The 25,240-nt window shown below is 38.0% G+C and overlaps 1 protein-coding gene across 1 annotated transcript in view; it reads left to right on the forward strand.

Moving 5' to 3' along the window:
- Positions 1-214: 214 nt before the first annotated feature.
- The window catches only part of LOC110160471 (calcium-binding mitochondrial carrier protein SCaMC-1), a 30,808-nt gene continuing 5,782 nt past the window's right edge, over positions 215-25,240 (forward strand). The window contains 9 exon segments of the mRNA XM_020925117.2: positions 215-704; positions 9,536-9,650; positions 9,653-9,661; positions 11,900-11,987; positions 14,967-15,064; positions 15,067-15,077; positions 21,599-21,757; positions 22,542-22,694; positions 24,522-24,629. Of these exon segments, the coding sequence (XP_020780776.2) occupies positions 525-704; positions 9,536-9,650; positions 9,653-9,661; positions 11,900-11,987; positions 14,967-15,064; positions 15,067-15,077; positions 21,599-21,757; positions 22,542-22,694; positions 24,522-24,629 (921 nt within the window). The 5' untranslated portion in view covers positions 215-524.

Here is a 25,240-nt window from a genome sequence, read left to right on the forward strand (position 1 = left end):
TCTATAGGAGGAAAGAAAATACCGTGCGTAACCGTGCGTAATTTCATATTTTTGTTTGCGAATACCGTTTAAATGCAAAGTTATAGCCTGGTGGTTTGAAATGTAATCTTTTATGGCACGGTTGGAGCTAGAGCGTAATAGTAAAAAGGCATTTGCTGCAATGTTGATCTTGAAAAAGGGTGTGTACTTGTAAGTATTGGAGAAGAGGCGGTACCCGACCTAAAGCGAACTGTCTCCTCCCTCTCCTCCCTCGTCATCCGCATTCAACTACCACTTTACAACTTTTGCATTGCGATTTCTCGTTTACTAGGCTACTACTGCTACTACAATTAGGAAATACCAACCCATGAAGACGCTTGCATCACCAGTTTTCCAGCTTGCTGCTACAAACGGGTTTTAAAACAGCGCGACTCCCCTCCCTCCCCCCGAACCAGCATTTACGCAGTCTGGATCGCTTCCTTGGCGTCTTTCAGATTGGCGTTTTGTTTTCCTAGCGTTTTAGGTTTTTAATTTTTTGGTTTAAAATGTATCAGTGTGTGCGGAAGTTGTTTTTCACGGATTGCCACTGCGCGCAGGATGCAACGAAAACATACGAGGAGCTTTTCGCGAAATTAGACACGAATAAGGATGGAAAAGTGGATGTCTCCGAGCTGCGGGAAGGCCTGGCCGCAATGGGGTTCAAGACCGGGAAGGGAGCCGCGCAGGTAAAGATGGGGCAGTGGGACTATGGAAAAATGTGCAAACAATAGCCTGATACACGTGCAAATATGGCGCAAATATGAGTGAGTTTAGATATTATGGAAGAAACAAGATAAGGAATCCCAAGAACTCGCCAAGTGCTGTAGCAACTTGCACCAGCCTGCATCTATTAAAGATTCTATGAGCTTTAAGCCATGATATTATGCAATTAAATCCTCAAGAACACAGCTGGAGTTGTGTTTATTTCATTCACACATGTCTGGGTAATCCCTTATTATTAGTCTCTACATCTCCAAAGTTCAGAATGCTCAGTTTATTTTAATGTTTCATTTATTTATTTTGCACATATACAACAATAAAAAGCACACTATATAAAAAGAGGTTATATTAAAGTCTCCACCTTATAAATACATTCAAATTGAAAATTATAGCTGTGCATTCATTAAAAAAAATGCATTTACACACCTTAGACTAAATACATTTGATTAAAACATGGATTAAAATATAATGAAACCTCCACAAATGAATGATTATCAAAGATTATCATGAAACTTCAACCATTCCTCACACTCTTTTTAAACAATGCTTCTGATTCCATCACTAGCCAGATGTGAAAAGTGGCTCTGTATTGTATGCAAAACTGAGCTCCTGATGTTCCACCTTGTGATGTCATGAAGTGGTTGTTTTCAAGTTAACAGTTAACGTTTTACCTTTAGTTCAGTAGAGATTGGCAATTCCTGGGCTGAAGTTATCCAAATGATTCTAGAGAAGGTGTATGGAGTTTAAAGACACATTGGAGCACTTCCTGTATTACCACATGACATCACAAGGGGGAACAGTGTTTTCTGTTTAAGAGAAGAACTCAGCCTGAATATGCAGAGTCTGTGTGTTAAACATGTGTGAATGAAACAAAACACAAGTTTCTGATGAGGAAACAACATTATAACATAGATCAGAAGTGAACATATAAACCATGTAAAGCAGTGGTCCTCAACCTTATGACCAGTAATAAAAATAAAACATTTTTCAGGGACCGTTGGAGGGAGCGAGACCAGTACTAACAGCAAAAACGTGTACAAGTCTTAACCGTAGTTTGAAGAAAGTATAGTTTACTGTTCACCAGGTTAATTTGTACTGTAGTTTAAGAGTAGAACACATGCATATGGTGGTAGACTATAAAAAAGAAATAAACCTCTCTCCAAAGATTATACAATATTCCTTTCATTTCATAACATTTATTTTTCTGTGGGGCCTGTACCAGATGACCCGCGGATTGGTTTTGGGCCCTGGACCGGTGGCTAGGGACCCCTGCTTCTTAAAGGCACACTATGTAACTTTTCTCATGGAGGAGTTTGCTGCCTCCTTGTTTCCATGGAGATGTTATTGCTTCGACTGGAAAATTACACTGTATGGCATTAAATGTAACAGTTTCCAAGGAGTCAAGTAAGTAAGGGATGTACCCAAGCGAAGTAACTGATAATATAGATAAGTAATAACATCACCATGGAGACGAGCATGTACGATACCCCCAGAAAAGTTCTTAGAGTGTTGTATTGTAGATATAAAGTGTTGCTTGGTTACGCTTTTATAAATAGTCCCCACTGTCCATTGTCCTGCAGCTTCAGGCTTTGATACAAATGATGAGAAGTTGCCAGGAAATGTCTTTGACCTAATTATTTGACTGTTGTATCTCATAAATAGATAGTCCGGTTGTTCCTGGTTTTAATAAAACTTAATTAAAAAGGGAGGAGAAGAAAATGTTCACAATATGTAGGTGAGTCAGATAAAAGCACAACTCTAAAAGTAAAAGTATTCACTACAGCTTATAATACTACTATTACTTCTACTGCTGCTTATGCTACTGCTATGTTACTACTACTACCACTGCTACTGCTGTTATTACTGCTATTAATGCTACAGCTGTCATGATCCTCCAGTTTGTCCCTGCCTCCTCCTGTCTGTGTTTCACCTGCCTGGGAGGATTCACCTCACACACCAGCTGCAGCTCTTTGTCATCACACACCTGAGATCCATCTCCAATCTCCTGCTGCCTATATCAGCCGCTTCTTCCTCTACTCCCTGACACTTCCATACTTGTGCTATCACTCCTGTAAAATAAATCTGTCCACTTTACCTGAGTTTTAGTTCTGCTTTTGGGTCCTAGATCTGCGCTTTATAACAACTACAGCTGCTACTACAACTACTGCAACTGCTACTAGTACTATTGCTACTGCTGCTGCTACTACTATTGTTACTACTACTGCTGCTACCAGCATTGGGCTACTATTGCAACTTCTTTTTTTAATTATTTCTACCTCTAAGACTACCACCACTCTATTACTACAGTACATATTATTACTACTACTACTACTACTACTGCTACTGCTGCTGCTACTACTACTAATGCTACTACTACTACTACTACTACTATTACTGCCACTTTATTACAGCTATCACTACCAAAACTACTACAACCACCTCTACTACAACTACTACTACTATTTGGTCTATTTTTCTACTGTTATTGTTACTACTACTACAACTACTACTATTTGGACTGTTTTACCACTGCTCTTGTTACTATGACTACTACTACTATTTGGTCTATTTTACTACTGCTCTTACTACGACTACGACTACGACTACGACTACTACTGCTCTTGTTACTACAACAACTACTACTACAGCTACAATTACTACTACAACTACTGCTATTTGGACTATTTTACTACTGCAACTACTACTATTTGGACAATTTTACTACTACTCTTGTTACTACGACTACTACAACTACTACTATTTTATTACTGCTCTTGCTGCTATGCCTACTACTACAACAACTACTGCTATTTGGACTATTTTACTACTGCTCTTGTTACTATGACGACAACTACTACCACAATTACTACTATTTGGACCATTTTACTACTACTTCTGCTTTCTGTCGCTGCTGTACAAATCCATCAGATAAGCAGAATTTGAAATGGAACATATGGAAACTGTCGAGGCACTACAGGCTCTTCTTTGTGCTGTAAAAAACAAATGAGCTCAGACCAGAACAACTTTGCATTAGAACACTCATATTTTACTTAATAAAGGTGCACTGTGTAACTTCTTTGGAGTCTCCGCCACTTGCTTGCCATCATGGAGATATTACTTTGGAATGTCCCGGTGTGGCATTAAACATACAGTATCCATGTTGCATTTACTCAATAACATGGGCTTTTATTGACCTAAAAACTTGCATTCTTACTGAGGAGTGGGCTCGCCTCTCCACAGATCTGACATGTAACTTGGCCCTGTGGTGTCACTTGTTGTCTCTGTAGAGATAAAGAAGTTTAATGCCATACTGTGGAACATTCTGGGCAATATCTCCTTGGAGAGAAGCAGCTGATGGACCCTCTATAAAAAGTTACACGGTGCACTTTTAACTAATTGATTCATACTGTATTTTCCATGGCAAAGTCAAATCCTCCTCATCATCATCACCATATTATTATTATTATTATTATTTTATTATTATTATTAGGGGTCTGTCACCTGCTTGTTTCTATGGAGATGTCATTGCTCTGCCTGGAATGTTCCACAGTATGACGTTAAACAGATTTACCTTACATTTATTCAATTACAAGTGGTTTTAAAGCTCAAAAATACTTAGATAAACAGGCATTCTGACTGTGAGCTGGGTCGGCTCTCCACAGATCTGACCGGCAGCAACTTAATTCTAAAGGCTTAATGCCATACTGTGAAACATTCCAGACAAAGCAGTGACATCTCCATGGAGAAAAGCACAGACTCAAAACAGACAGAACACAGACAAAATTCATCTTTAATCTATCTTGCATTTATTCAACAAACAAGAGGAGACAAAGACAGTTACTTTAGTATAAATACATTTACAATTTGTTGTAAAGTATCTGGTTTAGGCTCCGCAGTACGGCATTACGTTATCTATTTTGCATGTTTCAAATTACAGGTGTTTCTAATTGTTTTTTGTTACAGAAATTATTTTTATAGCAACTGTAAGCTGGATTGCCTCTCGATAGAATTGACCTGTAACTGCCTGTTAGAATCACATAGCTGTTTCTGTAGAGAGAGATAGTGTTTAATATCATACTTAAAGATGCACTATGTAACTTTTTGATTGGGGTTGTGTCACCTGCTTGTTTCTATGGAGATGTCACAGCTCCATCTGGAATGTTCCACAGTGTGACATTAAACAGATTTACTTTACTTTTATTCAATTACAGGTGGTTCATAGCTAAAAAAAAATACCTTGAAAAACAGACATTCTGACTGTGAGCGGGGTCGCCTCTCCACAGATCTGACCTGCAACTCTGTCTGGTTTGGTCTCCATGAAGATTAAAAGGTTTAATGCCATACTGTGAAACATACAGACTTAGCAATCAGATTTCCACAGAGAAAAGCATGTGACGGACTCTCCAGCAGAAAAGTTGCACAATGTACCATAGTAGTTAAAGCCCTCAGGGAAGCCTCTCCCTTCACATGTCACTATTGTGTTCGTTTAAACATGCACGGCTTCATTTCTGCTGCAGTTAATATTAATAAACTGAAGAGGGTCAGTGAGTTGATCTGTAATATTATGTAGGACAGAAATAACACTAGAGTAGAGAAACATTATAGTCATGCATAGGCCCTATTCATGTTTACCGGAGGACATTTAGAAACATGTGGATGATGACTTCCAGTGTATTTCCTGACAATGGGCATGTGATAAAACCATGGATTCAGCAGCAGCGTCTTTCGTCTTTCGCCAAAGCTTTCCATGGGGGACAGGACTCTAATCGCATCTTCAGAGTCACTCACAGGCAGCTGGATGGAACTGTTGATCTGACAAACATAATGGAACGCTACAATTAAGTAGCTATTATTAAATTAGACAAATTATAATACACAAATTAATAGCTAATTTATAAAAGGAAAACAGAAAGAATAAAATGACATTGAGATATCTAGATGAAAAAACGGGCCATTTTCTATCGCCAACAAAGCCCAGGAAGTCATCCACGTATTTCCAAACGTCTTCTGGTTTGTGACGTAAACGTGAATAGAGCTCATAGGATTTATATCTGCACACACCTCATCCAAACTGGGCTTTTGGTCCAAGATGGGATTAAACCTGGATCAGAATCAAACCAGGACTAAGAACTGTTCTAATCTGGGCTCAAGGAAAAGTTAAACAGTGAATCTTTCAAATTGCAGATTAGATAGTTTTGTTTTATTTGTCATAATGATACAGTTGTAGGGAGTATTATCTGTTACATAAGGGTGAGTTGTTGTACAGTTGTAGGGAGTATTATCTGTTACATAAGGGTGAGTTGTTGCACAGTTGTAGGGAGTATTATCTGTTACATAAGGGTGAGTTGTTGTACAGTTGTAGGGAGTATTATATGAATGTATTAATCACACTTTATTTTTTAACTCTGTTAACTGTATATTTTGAGTGTTAAGATAAATTCTTTAAATTAATATTATTTCTTATCAAAAACAAAAAGATTAAAAAATCGGGAGTTCAAAATCGAAAGTTGAATTGAAGGAATCTGTAAGTAATTCTGTGAACTTTGGCGCTGTAGCAGGTTTCACAGTGAATCTTTAAAATAGCAGATTAGATAGTTTAGTTTTAATTTGTCGTATTGATCCAAACCACACTGGAAAACATGTGCGACAAACTCAAAGTGCACCACAGAATCATTAAGGAACAAAAAACAGTTTCACCTCTCAGACTAACCCAAAGTGTAAATGGAATTCCTAACTTAATCTGTCTCAAAGTCCACACTGGGATGGGTCATGTGGTTTAGGAGGTCCCACCTCTGCTCCAAACACATCATCTATTTCCTGTGAGATAACACAGAAGTCAAGGCTTTAACAGGGGAGCTGCGGGTGTGTGATAAACTCTGACTTACTGACCATAAAGCCTCATTAGATTATAACTTCTGGCTGTGTCTCAATTCTTTTTCCTCGCTTCCTTCTCCTTGATTCCTTTCCTTGATCCTCCATTTTTCAGCTGTCAATCAAATGTACCAGATTAAGTGGTGTCTCAAAGAAAACCTCAGAGTGAAGAAGTAAATCTGAGGGAGGCTTCAAGAGCAGACATCAGAGAAAAGAATCAAACTTTATTGGTCTCAGTGAGGCTTTTAGATCCTCTCTCCTCGCTGCATCTCCTCTGTGTGTGGGACTTCCTCACCCGTTTCATACAGAATACAGGAGAGGAATCAAGGAGAAGGAAGCAAGGAAAGAGAAATGAGATGCGGCCCCTGTCTCATATGTAGGAATTAAGTCATCTTTGACCTGTGGATTTTCTCTTTCATACCAGACTATATAAGGCAAAAAAGTCATGGGGCTCACTTAGAGGAATAGAATAGCTAATGAATATATGTGGTAGGGTTGTAGTCAAAAAATAAAGAAATTCTTGGTGAGCTAAATTGATCAGTCGACTAAAAAGACGGTACGGGAAAAGCTCTCAAAACTATTACGTATCTCTGTGTATCTGACCCAAACTGCGCTCACAAGAGTTCATGCAAAAACTACTATTTATGCAGAAAAAAAGTACTAGGAAACAATGTATTTATATAAAAGAAAAACATATTAGAATTGTGAATTATGAGTTGTTGTTTTTTTTAAATATATAAATACAAAAAAATAAATTTTCACTCACTCACTTTACCTTTCAGCTGTTGTCCCATATAAATCCTTATAATGTAAATAAAAACACATTATATAATAGGTGGCTTTATTTTTATTACTGTTAACTGAAACCTTATAAAGACAGTACTTAGATTCTGCAGTAATAAAGGAAAGTATGTCCCAGTAGGTTGCGTTCACGTTCCAGAAGTGGATGTCGTAATTTCAGATGTCTAGAGGGGCCTATAAAACTCTAAGGGAGATTCACAAGCCACTAACTGAATTTAACTTTCTTATTATTTGGGATTTGGGATCTCGTCTGTAAATCCAATGTTTTCAAGTCGTTTCAGATGACAAAAATCATGTGTTGGAGTTGTGTAAATGTAATTGTGTGACTTCCCTTTTCTTCATTCATACTAATAGAGAAGACACTGAACTTTGTGACTTTGTTTGACGTGGATACTAGGTCCAGAAATGATAGAGATATTTATGGTTTAGTAAAGAGATATTAACCATAAACCAGCTCAACACATCTGCAATCTGACAGTTACACTGACGGGTTGAACTACTAATTTCATTAAAATGCAGTTAAGTTAGTTATATTTAAGATTTTACCAAAATACATTGTAAAAATTGCCCAGTTTGCTCATTTTAAAAAATGTCCTGGTTGGATATTATGGAATTCCATAACTGTTACGTAGCAACCATATTGTACACTGGGCCAAAACTCCTCTAATTTACACAAAATTATTATTTGACAAATAAACACCTTGATCTCATTTAAACAGTTATTTAAGTTTATGAAAAAATGTGTTTCTTTTGTGCAAATTGTGCTGAACTTTTGAACAGAATTCTCCCACTGTGATGTCTTTCTTATGGGACTCTCTAAAATAGATCTCTCTATTTTTCAACTTTTCCTCACAAACTGCCTCTTGATTGGTGCTTACTTTCATTCATGAAGTATAAAAAAAAAACGGTGTTGTGAGATGTGTCTTGAATTGCAGCTACACTAATGTGGTGCCTTTGCCTCTAATCCACAACTGAGTCAAATGTATTTCTCAAAGCATGGATGTTAGTCTGTAGGAGTTTGAAAATATTTGGCTCTGGAGTGGGTGACAAGGTGTTGAATTGCTGAACCTGAGGTTTTTGTAGGTTCTGACAACAAGGGGCAATATAAGATGATTTGTACTCCCTTACTCTACTTAAGATCTACCCATTGTGCATGGTTTTGATGCACTGCACAGGTGCATACACTGCAGAACACTTGGAACCAGGGTTCTGCTCAGTGCCAGCCTTTAGGAGAAGAAGGTGGAGCAGGGTGACTGGCATCGACGGCTCCTCTCCACAAAATTGCATGTTACCAAATGTTGAGAATCTGCTGCATAACTGAAGGTGTTGAGTTTCTTGGCTGTGGGAAAGTGATGTGCAGGGAGGGAGTCCCAGATCGAGCACCCTTCCATCGAGGACCAACAATGTCCTAATATTAAACATACAAACAATGAATGAAATGGAACAGAAAGAGAGTCATCTTCTGTTATCTGCCCCCTTTTCCCTTTTCCAGACACCACATTAACAGTAATGTGATAGTACTTTAAAAAATAATAATTTATATTTTAACAGGTTTTATCCCACCAAATAAAGTACAAATCCTGTCATGTGCACTTTAAACGACAAATTCCACCACAGACTTCCGACCTGTCCTCCAGATCAGTTTAAACTAAGAGGAGTTGCATTTATATGTATTTGTGCAAACTGTCGCTGTGACTATTCAAATAAGTTTGAGTTAAATGAGTTCATTTGTCACACAGATCAGGATATCCCCTTTGAGCTGTCGCAGAGTGGTTAGCACTTTCACCACACAGACGTCTGTTACTTGGAGCTTTGTTGTGTGTGTTGTATTGTCTTTGTATCTGAAAGTTTCCTATTTTCACAAGTGATGAGTCAAGTGTAGCGGACAGTTCCTTTTTTCAAACCCACATTGGTTTCTGGTTAATCCATTCTTCATTCTCAACTGAAAAACGTGATTTGAAACACTAAAATACATATTGGTGTTGTTATGATACTAAAATGTCAAACTTTTCCAAACTTTTGACAACCTTAATACACACGGTAACATACTGCATTATTAAGTTTTGTTTTTTAATGAAACAAATGAAATGCTTGTGTTAAATATGTATTTATATGTTGTTTTCAGAAAATCGTTTCCTCCGGAGACAAGGACAAAGATGAGGGGCTGGACTTTGAGGAGTTTTCTAAATATCTGAAGGAGCACGAGAAGAAGCTGCGCCTCACCTTCAAGAGTCTGGACAAAACAACGATGGTACGAAAACAACTTTAAGACTCCACACAGGTTTAGGATGGACTGGGAGATATGACACAAAATGCTTTACGGACAGTAGAGATTTTGCAGTAATAAATGAAATAAGTTGTGTTCATGTTGTAGAATTTGGTATTATAATTTCAGATGATGGGCAAGAGTCTATATAGCTTTAAAATGAATCTCATGAGACTGAATCTTATGAGACTTAAAATCTCCGATCACAAAGAATGCAGTGGAATATGTCTGCGGACTACAGGATTTAAAGTTGTGAGTGTGATCGTGTCAGCTGTTTCCTGTCTATAGTAAAACCACTTACTTTGAGACTCTTAAGTGTTGAAAATATCAGAGCTCTGCACTTCCAGTTTACATACAAGTCAAAACTGTGTTGTTATTATTTGTGAAATTTAGATTTTAGAAAAGTTATCATCCACATACTGATACCAAAGTGTGGGTGGAGTTCCTGGATAAGAGGCCAAGGCACTCTGTTCAAATAGTTCCATATATAAGTTTATAATGATAGGAGAGACCGGTGAGTCCATGGCACAGCCGTGAATTTGCCTGTAGAAGTTCCCTCTGAACTGGAAGCACGTGGTATTTGAACAAATTTCCAGAAGTTGGCAGATTTGATCCAGTGACATTTTAATTCTCTCTTATAGTTTAGTATCCTACAATAGCCTCCTTCTTGCTGCCTCCACCTTTACTGATGTAGTATACTAGGGATGTAACGATATCCAAATCTCTCTGTATGATATTATCATGATATGCATCTCACAGTACAATATTAGTACAGTACACAGTATAATATTTTGTAGATATGACACTGTTTTGCTTTTAAAATACTTTGATAAGATTTTGGTGTGAATGATTTCCGTCATAATCCCAAGAAATCAAGTCAAAAACATATTTCTTCATGTTGTTTGCACTGAAATGAATCATGGGATATATTGTGATAGCCCACGATATTATTGTGAGACTTTTGATGATACAATATCACGATATTTCCGTTATTGTTACATCCCTAGCAGTGATGTAGTGGGGATTTTTTAAGTGGGGGTACACGATTCGTGACGTTTTGATGGATCCCGCCCACCTGCCACATAAACCAGGACTAAACCAGAACTGAACCAGGACTAAACCAGAACTGAACCAGAACTGAACCAGAACTGAACCAGAACTGAACCAGAACTGAACCAGGACTAAAACAGGACTAAAACAGGACTAAACCAGAACTGAACCAGGACTAAACCAGGACTAAACCAGGATAAAACCAGAACTGAACCAGGACTAAACCAGGACTAAACCAGGACTAAACCAGGACTAAACCAGGACTAAACCAGGATAAAACCAGAACTGAACCAGAACTGAACCAGAACTGAACCAGGACTAAAACAGGACTAAAACAGGACTAAACCAGAACTGAAACCAGGACTAAACCAGGACTAAACCAGGATAAAACCAGAACTGAACCAGGACTAAACCAGAAATCAACCAAACCTAAACGAGGACTAAAACGGGTCTAAAACAGGACTAAACCAGAACTGAATCAGGACTGAACCAGGACTACACCAGGTCTAAATCAGGTTTAAACCTAGACTAAACCACGAGTAATCTTGGATTTGAGAGTGAGCGAGCCCATGGACTAGGGTGTCCACAAAACACGATTGAATGATGGCTGCGTTTCGCCACGTGGGGCGCCGAGGTCTGGACCGATTCTTTCACCTGTTTACGTAGACGCACCTCTGGGCCCATCCCGACAGTCAGTCCTGGTTGAGTTCTGGTTTAGTCCTGGTTCAGTCCTGGTTCAGGTGGTCCCTCATATGTCAGGTCTCTATAGAACAATAGTGCAGATATCATGAGCCTATGCAGTTTGTTTTCACCATTGCCAGTAGCTCCAGTTTGACATTTAAGTTGCAGCTATTTTATATTTGTTATTTTTTTTATATCTCATGTCGGGAGAAGTGGATGGACGACGTACATCCGCATACAACGCCCACTACACCCCTGATCCCTATATGCCTATACCTTTTATGATTATTTGACACCCGTATCTTGCTCTTTTTTGCTACTTATTTAGAATTTATTATTACCATCTATATTTTGACTCTTTGTGATGTGTGAGCTGGTGTGTCCAAATCATTTCCCTCGTGGATCAATAAAGTTTGTCTAAGTCTAAATTTGAAACAGTAAATATCATGTTCATGTATCAAGTTACATATATATTGTGATTTTTGCCCACAGGTCGAATAGATTTCATGGAGATAAAACAGTCTTTGGCAGATCTGGGTTTGGACATCAGTAAAGAGGAGGCAGAGAAGATTCTACAGAGGTAATGTAATAAAATGGTACACAAGGCTGAGCAAATGAGACACTTTATTTATTATTTATTACGACCCATGTTCATTTAGTGATTTACAAACTTATATATGCTACAGCAGAAATACCATTAAAAATAAGTCCACATTTTAAGAGCTGCTCTATTGAGGGTGTGGACCAGTGTGACCAGCTGATAACAGAGACACACTTACACCCAATCTACACACAAGCACACACACTCACATCAGTTGACCCCAGCTTCACAGGCTACAAAACATCTCCTTCTCTCCAGGTAAGAGTCTAACAACTAGATAAACTGAACTAACATCTGTTCATTCTATTTTTGACCTTTAGAATCACCATTATCATAAGATGCATGAGTGTGTAGTGTAACTTTCATTCTATAAACTCTACTCATTCATTAATCAGTTATTTATCGTAGATTTTTGTTTCTGTAATCAGTATTTGGACCATTCAATATTGGTGAACAAAAAAGGTCCTGTAACCCTTTTTTACCCAATATCTTTGTGTTAGAGCGGTGAGTATATGGAACAATCTGAGTGATGATTTAAATAAACAGTATAAAGCATTATATTTTCAAAGATATAGAGCTCTGGAAGGAAGGAATTATGAATTAAATTTAGTTTGTTTTCATTTATATTTACAGTAAGTGAAATTGTAAATGCAAGCTTGCTTTTTATATGCTGCTTTTTTCTTGGAATTTTGTCTTTGTTTAACAGGGTTTAGCATTATAAGTACTGTTTACTTCAGCGTAAACCCTTTCGGTCATGATCCATGGGGTTGTTGTCTATGTTTTGTTTTGTGTTTTGTTTTGTCAAGCTGCAAAATGATCGAATAAAACTACTACTACTACGTACTGTATATCTGAGAAACGTGTACTGGCCTTGTACAGTTATGTTGTATAAGTAGTTCTTGAGGTCAGAATAAGTCAGCTGTGTGCTGTCTGCGTCTAATTATGAAGTGTTTCATTGTCTGGTAATTAGGAAGTGCACTGTTAGCATGCTAGTTGTCGTTAGCTTTACAGTCACAGCAAAACTCTGCTCTGGTGTCTGAAAGTTGTGAAAAGTGCTTATGAACTCATCACGGTGAATAATTTGGACACTCTGAATACATAAATTAAGTGAGGAATAACTGGATCACTGCAAACTGTTGAACTAGTTCTGTTTTTTGTGTTTTTAAGACATCCATAATCAGCTACAGCTCCTTTAACAGGGGTATTTATCAAATATTTATGCTTTTTAGAAAGGTACTCAATTAGTTATAACATGTTCATTAAGATGTGTGTAAAATCCCTCAGTGGGTCCAGGTAGAATCCATGGCAAAGGGGAAATTCAATTTGTCAACTGGACAAACGTTTATTTAGGTCAAAAATGTTTGGCAGCCCATCCAAAGTGCTTCTTCAGTTCTGGTCAGATGTTGGTGGACACTGCCTGATATCTGCCTGAAGGGAGGAGTTAAATACACTGAAATTAAACCTAACACACACCCTTGTTTACAGTTTGTTTTTTGGCCTCTATCTGAGTGTGGGATCATATTAGCAGAATGATTCAGGTCCATAATGTGTGTTTTCACACCTCTGGCCTTGACCTGGCTCCCCTTATTGTTTTCTTTGTTTTAGGTCTGAGGATTGAGTTGTAAATGGGAGACAGATGATGTCTGAGGTCTCTGAGGTCTTTCGTAACAGAAATAGCTTCTTAAACTCCCCTCTCATGTCATTTCTTTTCTCTGGCTAAGATCTCTTGATGTATTTATTATTTATGACTGTACTGTATTGATTTTTAATCATTGCTTTTCTAGTACCATATTTTCCGCACTATTAGGCACTCTGGATTATAAGTCACACTGTCATTGAATGGTCTATTTTCAAACTTTTTTCACAAATAAACTGCACCGGACTATAAACGAAACACAACAGTTAGATGGGTAAGTTGGACTTTGTTTGGCGTGTTCATGGTGATTCTGTAGTTTACTAAAGTCGTGCTGGGACACCCGAGTGGATTCATGTATAGGGCGCTCTGGATTGTGGGGCGCGCAGTCGTTTTTTGTTGGGGTTGGAGGCTTAAGAGTGCACCCTATAGCCCGGAAAATACGGTACTTTTCTTCTCTGATGAGACTTAACAAGACATTATCGGAGGCTTTAACTATATATAGTTTTTAAACCTGTCCTTAATTGCAAAAACTGTTCTCAAGTGTTGTGATGAGCAGTGTCCAGCAGGTGTCTCACTTCTAAAAGAGCTCAGTCTCCACAGCTTACACTTAAAGTCAGGATTATATTTGACCCTTCTATCAGGGTCAGACACAAGTTCAAATGGATAAAACACCGCGTTGTCATGGTAACAGCACTTACCACCATTTGTTTAAACATGTTGACTGTCTGATATAGGCTAGTCTGATGCATGTATGTAGAATATGATGATATACTCAATAGTCAATCATTGTAACCAAGTCCTTTTGTTATCCTCCAATAAGAGTTTAAAATAACAATCAATATGAATTAGCTCTGGACTAACTTTCTGATTTGGATAAATAAATTCTTTTGATGTAATACAGTTGATTTTGCGATTGTGATCATTAAAATACATGTATTTCATAAACAGAATGTGCAGTAAGTACCATAAGTAAGTACTATTGTAAAAATGTAGAATAATATGTGAAATATGCAGATTATTGCTGTATCAGTATATTGATTATTGTTATGTGTGTATTGATTTGATTATTTGACTCTGATTTCCACACAGTAACATTCTCTTGTGTAGTTTCTTTCCTCCTTATATTTATTTTTGGATTCAGTTTTAATTTAGTCTTCAAAAACATGACTCAAATGCAACTGAAGACATTTTCCTAAAGGGACAATAAAGTGACCCTTAACCTTAACAAGAAAAAATGTCTTTCAGTGAATGCTGCGACTAACAAAGCCAAACTGATCCTTGTCCATTAGAAAAGCCTGACTGAATGTGTTTGTTGTGCGCAGTATTGATGTGGACGGCACCATGACTGTGGACTGGTCTGAGTGGAGAGAGCACTTCCTGTTTAACCCGGCCACAAACCTCCAGGAGATCATCCGCTACTGGAACACACCACGGTGAGAGAGAGAAAGGCGGTGGTGGGAGCGAATTATTGAAAAAAATGGCTAAAATGGTTCATGGATATATTCCCTCTCCAGCACGGCACATGAAGCAAGTTGGATTCATCATTTTGACAGGTTTGCCATGACTGGCTCAAAAGAAACTATGGGGGGTGGTTCACTCAGTCAGTTCAAGACATTCTGTTGCAAGTCCCTCTTTTTCCTAAATGCTTTGGAGAATGTGTAGAAGTCAATTCAGAGTAATACACATTTTAATCTGGAGTGAGCCTGGTTAGAGATTTGATCTCGCAACTTAGAGTATTTGTCTGTGTTTGCTATTGTGTGCCTTGGGTTACCATAATGTTCTAGCTTTGTTTTTGTGTTTAAATATTGCCACAGTGCTGCCTCGACTAGAAAATGGGTCCAAGGCAGTGACATTCCGCTGGAGGAGGACTGCATGTCAAACAACTTTGTAGATTCTGGTAATGACTAGTTGGTTACTGTGAATTATTAAATCACAAGTCAAAACAGTAAAATGTAGTTTCAGGATAATATTAAGGCCAATACACCCCAGAGCATCAAACCCATAGGTCAACAGACTCTTCCAATCCAATCCAATTTGTATAGCCCATTTTATAAACAAGACAGTTTCCAAAGTGCTTTACATAGCAATGTAAAAAAAAAAAAAAAACAGAATTATGTTCTAACCATGAGGAAACTAGTAGAATCAATAAATAATATAATAATACAAAAAAATCTATGAAAAAATTAAATAAATTCAGTACACAACAGCAGTACTAAAAATAGATAAAAACAATAAATGAATAAAATTAAATAAATAAATAAACAAAAGACACAGAGGAGCACACAACTCACATTGCATTAAAAGCCAGAAAATAAAAGTGTGTCTTAAGACGAGACTTAAAACTCTCCACTGTGGGGCTGTTGAGACATGGGGGGGCAGAGTGTTCCAGAGTTTGGGGTCAGCCACAGAGAAGGTCCTGTCCCCCCTGGTTTTAAGTCTTGTTTTAGGTACCACTAGCAGGAGCCGGCCCTAGGACCTCAGCGCACAGGGCAGTAAATTTGGAGGAGGTCCAAGATGTATTGTGGGGCCAGTCCATTCAAAGCTTTAAAAACAAATAATAAAATCTTAAAATCTGTTCTAAAATTAACAGGAAGCCAGTGCAACGACACAAGAACTCTTGAACATGGCTCTTGAACAGACGTGAAGACAACTGTTCAGAGCTGTCACTTCCTGGATGTGTGTAAATTGGACTATTAATAGAGAAAGTTGTGAATGAGTAAGACAGGCTGTTACTGGATTTAGATTTGGTTTGGCATCACCGCACCGGGTCTGTGCCAAGACCAGAGTCTCATTCAGAAAATCATGTGACATTTCTGAAGCTTCTAATGAAATAAAATATCAATATAATCCACAGACAAAAGTGTAATCATTGAAATCCTCCAGACAATGCAGATCATCTGAATTAATTCTGAGTAATTTTGTTTCAAAAGAAAATAAAAAAATCTGCCTGGATATTACAAAAAGAGTTGTCTCCATGGTGATATTACTGCCTTGAACATTATGGAATGTTGCACAATATGGCATTAAACCTATCCACCTTTGCTTTTATTTAAGTACATGTGTTTTTATTGCTCTAAATCAAGGCCACCAAACTTTTTGAAAGTGAGAGCTACTTCATGGATACTGAATCATATGAAGGGCTACAGTTTGATACACTCTTCTGAGATAACACTTGCTCAATTTGCTTTTAGTTCTATATTATTAATAATGATTCATGATAATCATCTATGTGAAGACACTGATCACGTTAATGATTTCTCACAGTAATTATCAACAGTGACAGGGAGGTGGGAAACAGATATTCAGTATTCAGCTCTTTAGCTTTATTCATCTCAGTAATTGTTACATTTTTAAGTACAGTGTTAAAATTGTCATTGCTTCTGTGAGTGTGTTTACATGCACATCAGTGCCCTGGTTATAAATGCACTATCCCACTTTCTTGACATAATCTTACAAATGCGCAAGTGCAAAAATTAAATATTTAATAAACCAGGAAAAATACAAACCACCATGAGCTCCTTTAGCAGAGGAAGCTCGTGAGGTTCTAATCAGCGGTGAGGAGCTATGAGGTATCCCACAATCCACTGCACAGATCAAACTCAATGTTTCCAAACACGCAGCAGATTCTTAATTCAAATCTTCTGCATAAATAAACTAAACTTTACAACATATGAACTATAACCACGCTAGAGACACATCAGCCCATTTGAGATTATAATGTTTTTAATGCAGCTTCGCCCCATTTGTTTTATGTTTTACAGGAATGAAACTTAAAACCACATGACTCATTTGCATAAACTGTAAGCACTAAAAAAAAAAAAAACTGCTCGCTCATCTAAATTACTTATCTAAACTTCATGTATAATAAACATATTTTTAAGATATTGTAATTTTTAAATCTATATAAATGCAAGGGTGATTAAAAAAGAATAGCAAAAGAATAAAATTAAATTTTAGTAGATGCAGCTCACTAATGAGTTATGCTATATTTAGAACCGGCTTGCGGGCAACTCATGTAGTCCTTGGGGGCGGCCTGATGCCCACGGGCACCGTGTTTGTGACCTTTGCTCTAAATCAACATTCTTACTGTGAGAGGGATCGCCTGTCCACTGATCTGACCCGTAAATTGGTATCTTGGTAACTGATGGCAGCTATTGATAGTCTCCATGGAGATGTTACTGCTGTGCCTGGAATGTTCTACAATATGAAATTAAACTTATCCACCTTTACATTTATTCAATTACAAGATTTTTATTACTCAAACTTAAAAAATACTGTGAGCGTGGTCTCCTCTGCACAGATCTGACCTGTAAACTGGCCTGGTGGCTTCACTTGCTTGTCTTTGGATAAGTTTAATGCCATACTAGGAAACATTCCTGGCAAAGCAATAACCCACTTCCAGAAAAGTTCCGCAGTGCCCCTTTAATACATTTAGCTCAGGTGAAAGTCATTGCCGTGAACCCGGAAGCGCCAGGCCAGCCCGCGTCTAATCCCAGACGTCAGAAGAGATTAGCAGATTTAAAATGGGATTAACCAAAGGAACTGCAGGAATAGACCAAAGAGAGGAGACGGAGAAGGAAAAAGAGAAGAAGGAAAAGGAGAGGGCAAAGTGTGGAGCAACAGATACAAAAGTCACGGAAATCTGTGAATCTATGGAAGAGTCTGGGCGGATTTTATTTGGAGTTTTTGTTTTCATATTTTGGGCTAAACCTGTACGTTATGTGACCGGACAACTGCTCAGGATCGTGTGAGGAGTTAGGGGAAGAGAAGAGAGAGCAAGAGGAAGAGAAAAGAAGAAAGAGAGAAGAGGACAGAGGAAGAGGAAACGAGCTAGGAGGAGAAAAACCAGGAGAAGGAATGTAGATTGTTTTTTGTTAGTGCTGAGAGAGAAAAGGAGATATTACTTTTGTTTTTAGACTTTAACATCCGTCCTGGGATTTCTAATGAAACATTTATAGAAAGGTTAATTAATATTGACTGTCCTTGAAATAAAGAAAAAAAGAGGGGGAGGAGAAGGAGAGCGAGTGAGGGGTGGAGGAGGAAAGAAAAGAAGAAGAGATGTCCATGGCTCTGGTGCAGCCTCAACCCGAGCTCAGATCTCACAGGACGTGGCTCTTCCTGGACTTTGAGGATGATGGACCTTTGTATGAAGTGGAGGTGGAGATGGTAAAGTCAGAACACATGTTTAATACAACTGTACAGTCAGTAGAGTCTGTAGGTCCATTCACACATCCAGTCAGACCAAGGAATTGACCTGCATTTTGCGAGAACAGGGTCGGGTATGAATGAAACCAAAAATTTCCCTGCAGTTTAGATATAACGGGAAGTCTTATGTGAGAATAAAGCCAGAAAATTGCCAGGACAATCACTTAAAGCAGGGGTGTCCAAACTTTTTTCATCAAGGGCCACATATGTAAACACAGACGAAGCAGAGGGCCGATCAAGGGCCATAGACTGGTGCTCAATACAGGGAATAATTGAAATATGTGCATATTTAACACGTTAGAATGAGCCATCAGTCTTTATTTCTGCTAAGATCCTTAAAATCACAGACAAAATATTAAATATTGGCTTTATCAAGGTAGATTTTCAAAAAACTTGCAGGAAAAAAATATTTTTTTTAATTGATGCAAGGTAATTTGGACCTGGAAGCCTGAGGTCCAAGAAAAATTTGTCTGAGGGCCGCATTTGGCCCCCGGGCCATAGTTTGGACATGCCTGACTTAAAGGGACAGTTCGGAATTTTCGACATAGGACCTCATTTCCTAGTGAGCCAATCTTACCCACTCCACAAAACACCCAAAACAAATCTATTATTACACCAAACTGTCCATGTGAATGTCTGTGCTGATAAAATAATGTTTGAAATAAAACTAACCTTGTATCGCATGAATCGTCGCATGTTGAGGGACTGTTTTCTCACATATCAGTCCACCACTGCCGAGCTTTCTATCAGGAAGTACAACTCACTGCTGCTCAGACATAAATCCTTCAAATGCAATGTTAGTTTTACTTCTAAATAGGGATGGGCATGATTAGTCGATTAATCGATAATTGATCATTAAGAATTTCATCGATTACGTTCATTTTAATCGACAAACCGAATGTAGGTTGCTGTATGTAGCGTGACCAAACGGGGGTCCGTACATGTAGCTCTCTGCACTCAGAAGGAGCGAGACACAAACAGTCGGTCAGTCTGCAACGTGCCAAAGCACAAATGTGTATTTAACGATGACTTTGTACAAGAAATTCCACGCTTTCCGTTGCGTTCGGGACAAGTGTGAGTCCATGTGCACAGTGTACAAAGCAGCACATATGTTTCAGTGTCCAGTGGGAAAAAGCTTTGCCAGGTGAGAGTCGCGCAATGTCGATGACGAGTCCCCACCTCCCTCCCCCCGTACGGTGTCCTGGTTTTGACAAACACAAATATGGTCACACTAACCTGTATTCCGCTGAGTCGTGCCACATCAGTGCACAAGAGCTGTTTTTTCCTTTCACTTAGTTTATGCAAATTAGCCATGTGGTTTTAAGTTTTGTTTCTGTGAGACTTGCACAAAGCTGCATTAAACACATTATAAAGTCAAACGGGCTGATGTGGCTCTAGAGTGGTTATGGTTTATATGTCATAAAGTTGAATTTATTTATGATGATTAGTGCAGATAGTAATAATAATGATGATAATTTTAATATAAAAACGTTAATGATTAATCGATAATCGATTGTTAATTCTCCTGATGCTCGATTAATAAAATGTAATCAAATGCCCATCCCTGCTTCTAAAATTATTCTACCAACACAGACATTCACATGGACAGTCTGGTGTAATAATAGATTTGTTTGGGGTGTTTTGTGGAGTGGGTAAGACTGTTTTTAGTGGCAGGAGAACTATGACCATTGACATGCACTAGTCTAACACCAGCGACCTCTGCAAATACAAGGACTGGATGGAATATTTCAAAAAATGTCTTCACACGTCTCCAACACTCTGGCTCATTAGGAAATGAGGCCCTATGTCCAAAATTCCAAACTGTCCCTTTAAGAGCTTGGTGTCCTTGTTATGAAATCTGGTTGAGTTCTGCCATTACCCGATTTGGCGTCCGGCCCTCTTTTGACACTTTTAATTTAACTCGTTTAACTATTTTAAACATTATTTAAATGATTTATTATGTGTTCTGTCTTCTGTTGCCACAATTGTTGCTAAGCGTAAATGTATTCTTATCAAAGTTTGACAATTTCACAGTTTATTCTTAAAAATAGAAAAAAGTTGTACTGTATTTGACCATAATTTTCAAAGTTAGCTGATTTACATAATTTTTACAGATTTGAAGCATGTATTTATCAGTTAATCAAACTAGTCAAAAAAATAAATAAATAAAAATAAAAAATAATAAGGAAAAACTAACTTTGTTAGTGGCGAGGGCCAAAAAGATTGTCCCAAATTCATGCCAAAGTTCAAAATTGTGCATAAATATGGTTTCCGTGGTTGTGCATTTGTTTTCCTGGCTACAAGGTTAGTTTCCTGGTTACACCACATGGTTATGTTTCGTTTTTGTTCAGTTTTAATGATGCAGCAGTGTGTTGCTGAGAGAGCAGAGAGCTGAATATAGATACTTTATTGATCCCAAAGGTGAAAGTGTGAACAGAGCAGAGCCGGTCATGTTCTGGGACTGGTGCATGTGTGACTAATGATGGTCATGGCTGAGCTTGTACTTGTCAATTTACTGGGATCTCTGTGTGAATGGGACTTATGTCTATGGAAGAATTTTTAGCAGTTACCATGGTGACACAATGCACACATTAGCAAACACAGCCTGATATGTTTATGTGTCTGAAACCTCAAGAATTTCAGGAGATGTTGACATCAGCGGTAAAGTGTCAGTTATACTAGTATTTATAAAATACTTTTTAATCTTGTGTAAGTTTACATCTTTGCCCTGTGGCGCCCCCTGCTGTAGGTGCTGGACATTGGGGACAGTCTGACCATCCCTGATGAGTTCACTGAAGAGGAGAAGACCTCAGGGCTGTGGTGGAAGCAGCTCTCTGCAGGAGCCATGGCCGGAGCTGTGTCTAGGACGGGGACGGCCCCTCTGGACAGGATGAAGGTTTTCATGCAGGTCAGACACACTCTTATGGAAGTTTAAACATATTTTTTACCTGTAGGCAGGGCCCCAGGGTGTTCAGGGCCCAGAATTTGAACTTTTTTCTATGAATTTATATTGGAATATATATTATTTTATATTTGAAGGGAGCCCATATGAGGTTTATGTCCCCCAGGCTACAAATTTGTGTCGACAGAGCTGCTCGTATGTGGACCCAGGAAGAGTAGCTGGTGTCACTGACATCAGATAATGGGGATCCGAATCAAATCAAATCAAACTCGTAAGTGAGTGAGAACAGGTCATGTATTTTGGGAGGCCGTAGTAAATAGTCCCACACAGTGTTTCTATCAGTATGAGAAGTGAGTTTTTGAAAAATTTTGTGGCTAATTTTATTTAATTATTTTTATTTAGTATCAAAGAAAAGCTTTATTAGCTTTCTTCATCAGTAAAATATTATAAAAATCTTTCTGAACAAGTTGGAGTTACTGAGATAAATTGTAATCTAAAACTGCTATCATTTTTTTGCACAGTAGAATCCTTAATATGTGGTATCAGATTTATGATATAGGGAAGTGTGTTTTGCCAACTTTTTTATGTGAAAATGTAGCTTAAAAGTCTCAAAATATAAATAAGAACCACTTGCTATTCTGCAAAGTTCCTGAAATGTTACGGCCTTTTGATAAATGAATTGTTTTTGGGGAGACTAGGATTTCTGACATTGTCATTTATTTGCTTCTTTTTTCCTGTATGTTTTAATCTTAGCAAACCTGTATTTATCATGTGAACTGTGCACTGTCAGGTCCATGCATCCAAAAGCAACAAGATCAGCCTGGTGGGCGGCTTTAAGCAGATGTTAAAAGAGGGCGGAGTCACGTCTCTGTGGAGAGGAAACGGCATCAACGTCCTCAAGATCGCTCCAGAGACGGCCATCAAGTTTATGGCCTATGAACAGGTTTGTACAGATTTATTCTGATGCACGAGAAAGATGGAAGACAGATGGAAATTCTATGTCAATTTGTGTTTAAGAGAAATAGGCCAGTTTCTTAGTTTTCCTTTTAATTTTACTGCTCCTTTCAAATAAATACTTAAAGGTGAACAGTGTAACTTTTTAGCTGGGGGTCTGTCACCTCCTTGTTTCTATGGAGATGTCATTGCTCTGCCTTGAATGTTCCACAGTGTGACATTAAACAGCTCTACTTTACATTTATTCATTTACAGGTGACTTTATAGCTCAAAAATACCTAGAAAAACAGACATTCTGACTGTGAGCGCGGTCGCCTTTCCACAGATCTGACCTGTAACTTGGTCTGGTTTGGTTTCAATTAAGATAAAAAGATTTAATTCCATACTGTGAAACATTCAAAGCAATAATATCTTTCATAGAGAAACGCTTTTAACGGACCGTCCAGCAGAAAAGTTACACAACGCACCTTTAATTAAATAAATAAGTAAATGAATACATACATATAATAAAAACTTTGAACCAGATACTGGGCATTCTTAATAACGATTGAATTAAATGCCTTCTTCAGAGATTTTATTGTTCAGAAGGTCTTATTTTATTCTTTAGTCTTTCTACAAACAAGTTCTTTTCATATCATGAGGACACGTAATATCATTGAGAGCACTTTTAGATTTATCTCCAGCTGGTTTTAGTCGTAGCATCTATCAACTAAAACTGAGGACTTCCATCTCCTTCTGTTTTGGTCCTTATGATATACATGAGAAAGCAAACAAATTAACATGAACAGCTTTTACTACTTTTTTGTAATCTTGACATTGTGAGTTTATCAGAATTACAGTCTTCAGTATCTGAGGACATATGTACAGCTAAAAAACACTGTGAAAGTCATTTTAAAACCAAATTTCAATTGCATTATTTATCATAATTATTAAACATTTTACACACAATACCGTATTTTCCGCACTATAGGGCGCACTTAAAAGCCTTTAATTTCATCAAAAAATGACTGCGTGCCTTATAATCCAGAGCGCCTTATATATTAATTTACTGGAGTGTCTTAGTACGACTTTAGTAAACTACAAAGCCGCACCACTTGCAGCATTACGGCTCCCGTAGTCAGGAGCATCAGGAGTAAAACATACTGTGATTCCTTTTAATATCAAAATGCACCTGTCAAGAGACACATTTACAACACCCACTTTAAACTCAAGACTATTATAAAGTGAAAGTGCATTTAGCTGTGTGGGAGCAGTGGATGTGAATAGGAGAACACACATTCACCAAGACAGAGAGACAGCGCCGAAGCCACTTACGCCACGATCTGCCAGTGGATCGTGGACGCCTGGGCTAAGGATCAGTATCAACTGTGGTCCGAGCTTTCACCAAGACCAGAATCATCACTGAACTGTCAGGGAACAGTAACCACACTGACTCGGATAATGACGAGAGGGATGTGGGCGTGCTGGACTCCGGAATCGCCCAACTGTTTGAACAATTATGAGTTATTGTGAATACACTGACAATTTATCGTCTCAGACAGTATTTTTTTATGCGTTACAATTGAAATAAATTGAGAGATTTTGTGAACGCATTAAATAAAGTTTGACTTTTCATTTAATGCGCCTTATAATCCGGTGTACTTTATATGTGAAAAAAGTTCAAAAATAGACCATTCAATGACAGTGCGCCTTATAATTCAAAGCGCTCTATAGTGCACAAAATACGGTAAATTCAAATACAAAATTGTTACTCTCCAGTATGTTGGGATTTTTATGCATATGTCTGTAAACTTGACTTGTTGTTCTGTGTGTTCAGTACAAGAAGCTGCTCTCCAGTGAACCTGGAAAAGTCAGAACACACGAGAGGTTTCTGGCTGGGTCTTTGGCCGGAGCCACTGCACAGACGGCCATCTACCCCATGGAGGTGAGGAGACAGACTGACCAAACAAACCATATGAACCAGAGGAGAGGGCTGGACATAGTAACATTTTGTGAGGCATTTTGATTGGATAAACTGGCACTTCAGAATCATAACTGCATCTAAATCTGTTCTAAACCTGGAACTAAACCAAGACCAAGACTAAACCAGGACTAAAACAGGACCAAACAAAATCTACATTAAAACCAAACTGGGCTCAAAGCAGGATAATGTGACATACTAGGTGAGCGCAGTACTGAAGAGGGGAAAAAAAGGACATTTTAGTTTACTATATCAAGGATTAATATCAGTCTTTTGTATCCATCACCCGAAAAATAGTTTAATTATCTCAATATTTTAAACGTGCATTGTGTAACTTCACCTGCTTGGTATCACCTGCTTGTATCCATGGAGTTGTTATTACTTTGGCTGAAATATTACACAGTATGCATTCACAACTAAAAAGAATCAATGTTGTGAATGTTAAAAGAAGACAAGACATGTTTTTCAAGATCTTTTTAAACGATAAAGAACATGGAATTGAATAAACACAAGATGGATGCAATAACATTTAATAACAATAACATTTTCATAGAGAAAAGCGGGATTCAGACCCA

This window comes from Boleophthalmus pectinirostris, unplaced genomic scaffold, assembly GCF_026225935.1.
Source record: "Boleophthalmus pectinirostris isolate CB_2022bp ecotype Guang Dong unplaced genomic scaffold, ASM2622593v1 HiC_scaffold_7, whole genome shotgun sequence".
NCBI classification, from domain to species: domain Eukaryota; kingdom Metazoa; phylum Chordata; class Actinopteri; order Gobiiformes; family Gobiidae; genus Boleophthalmus; species Boleophthalmus pectinirostris.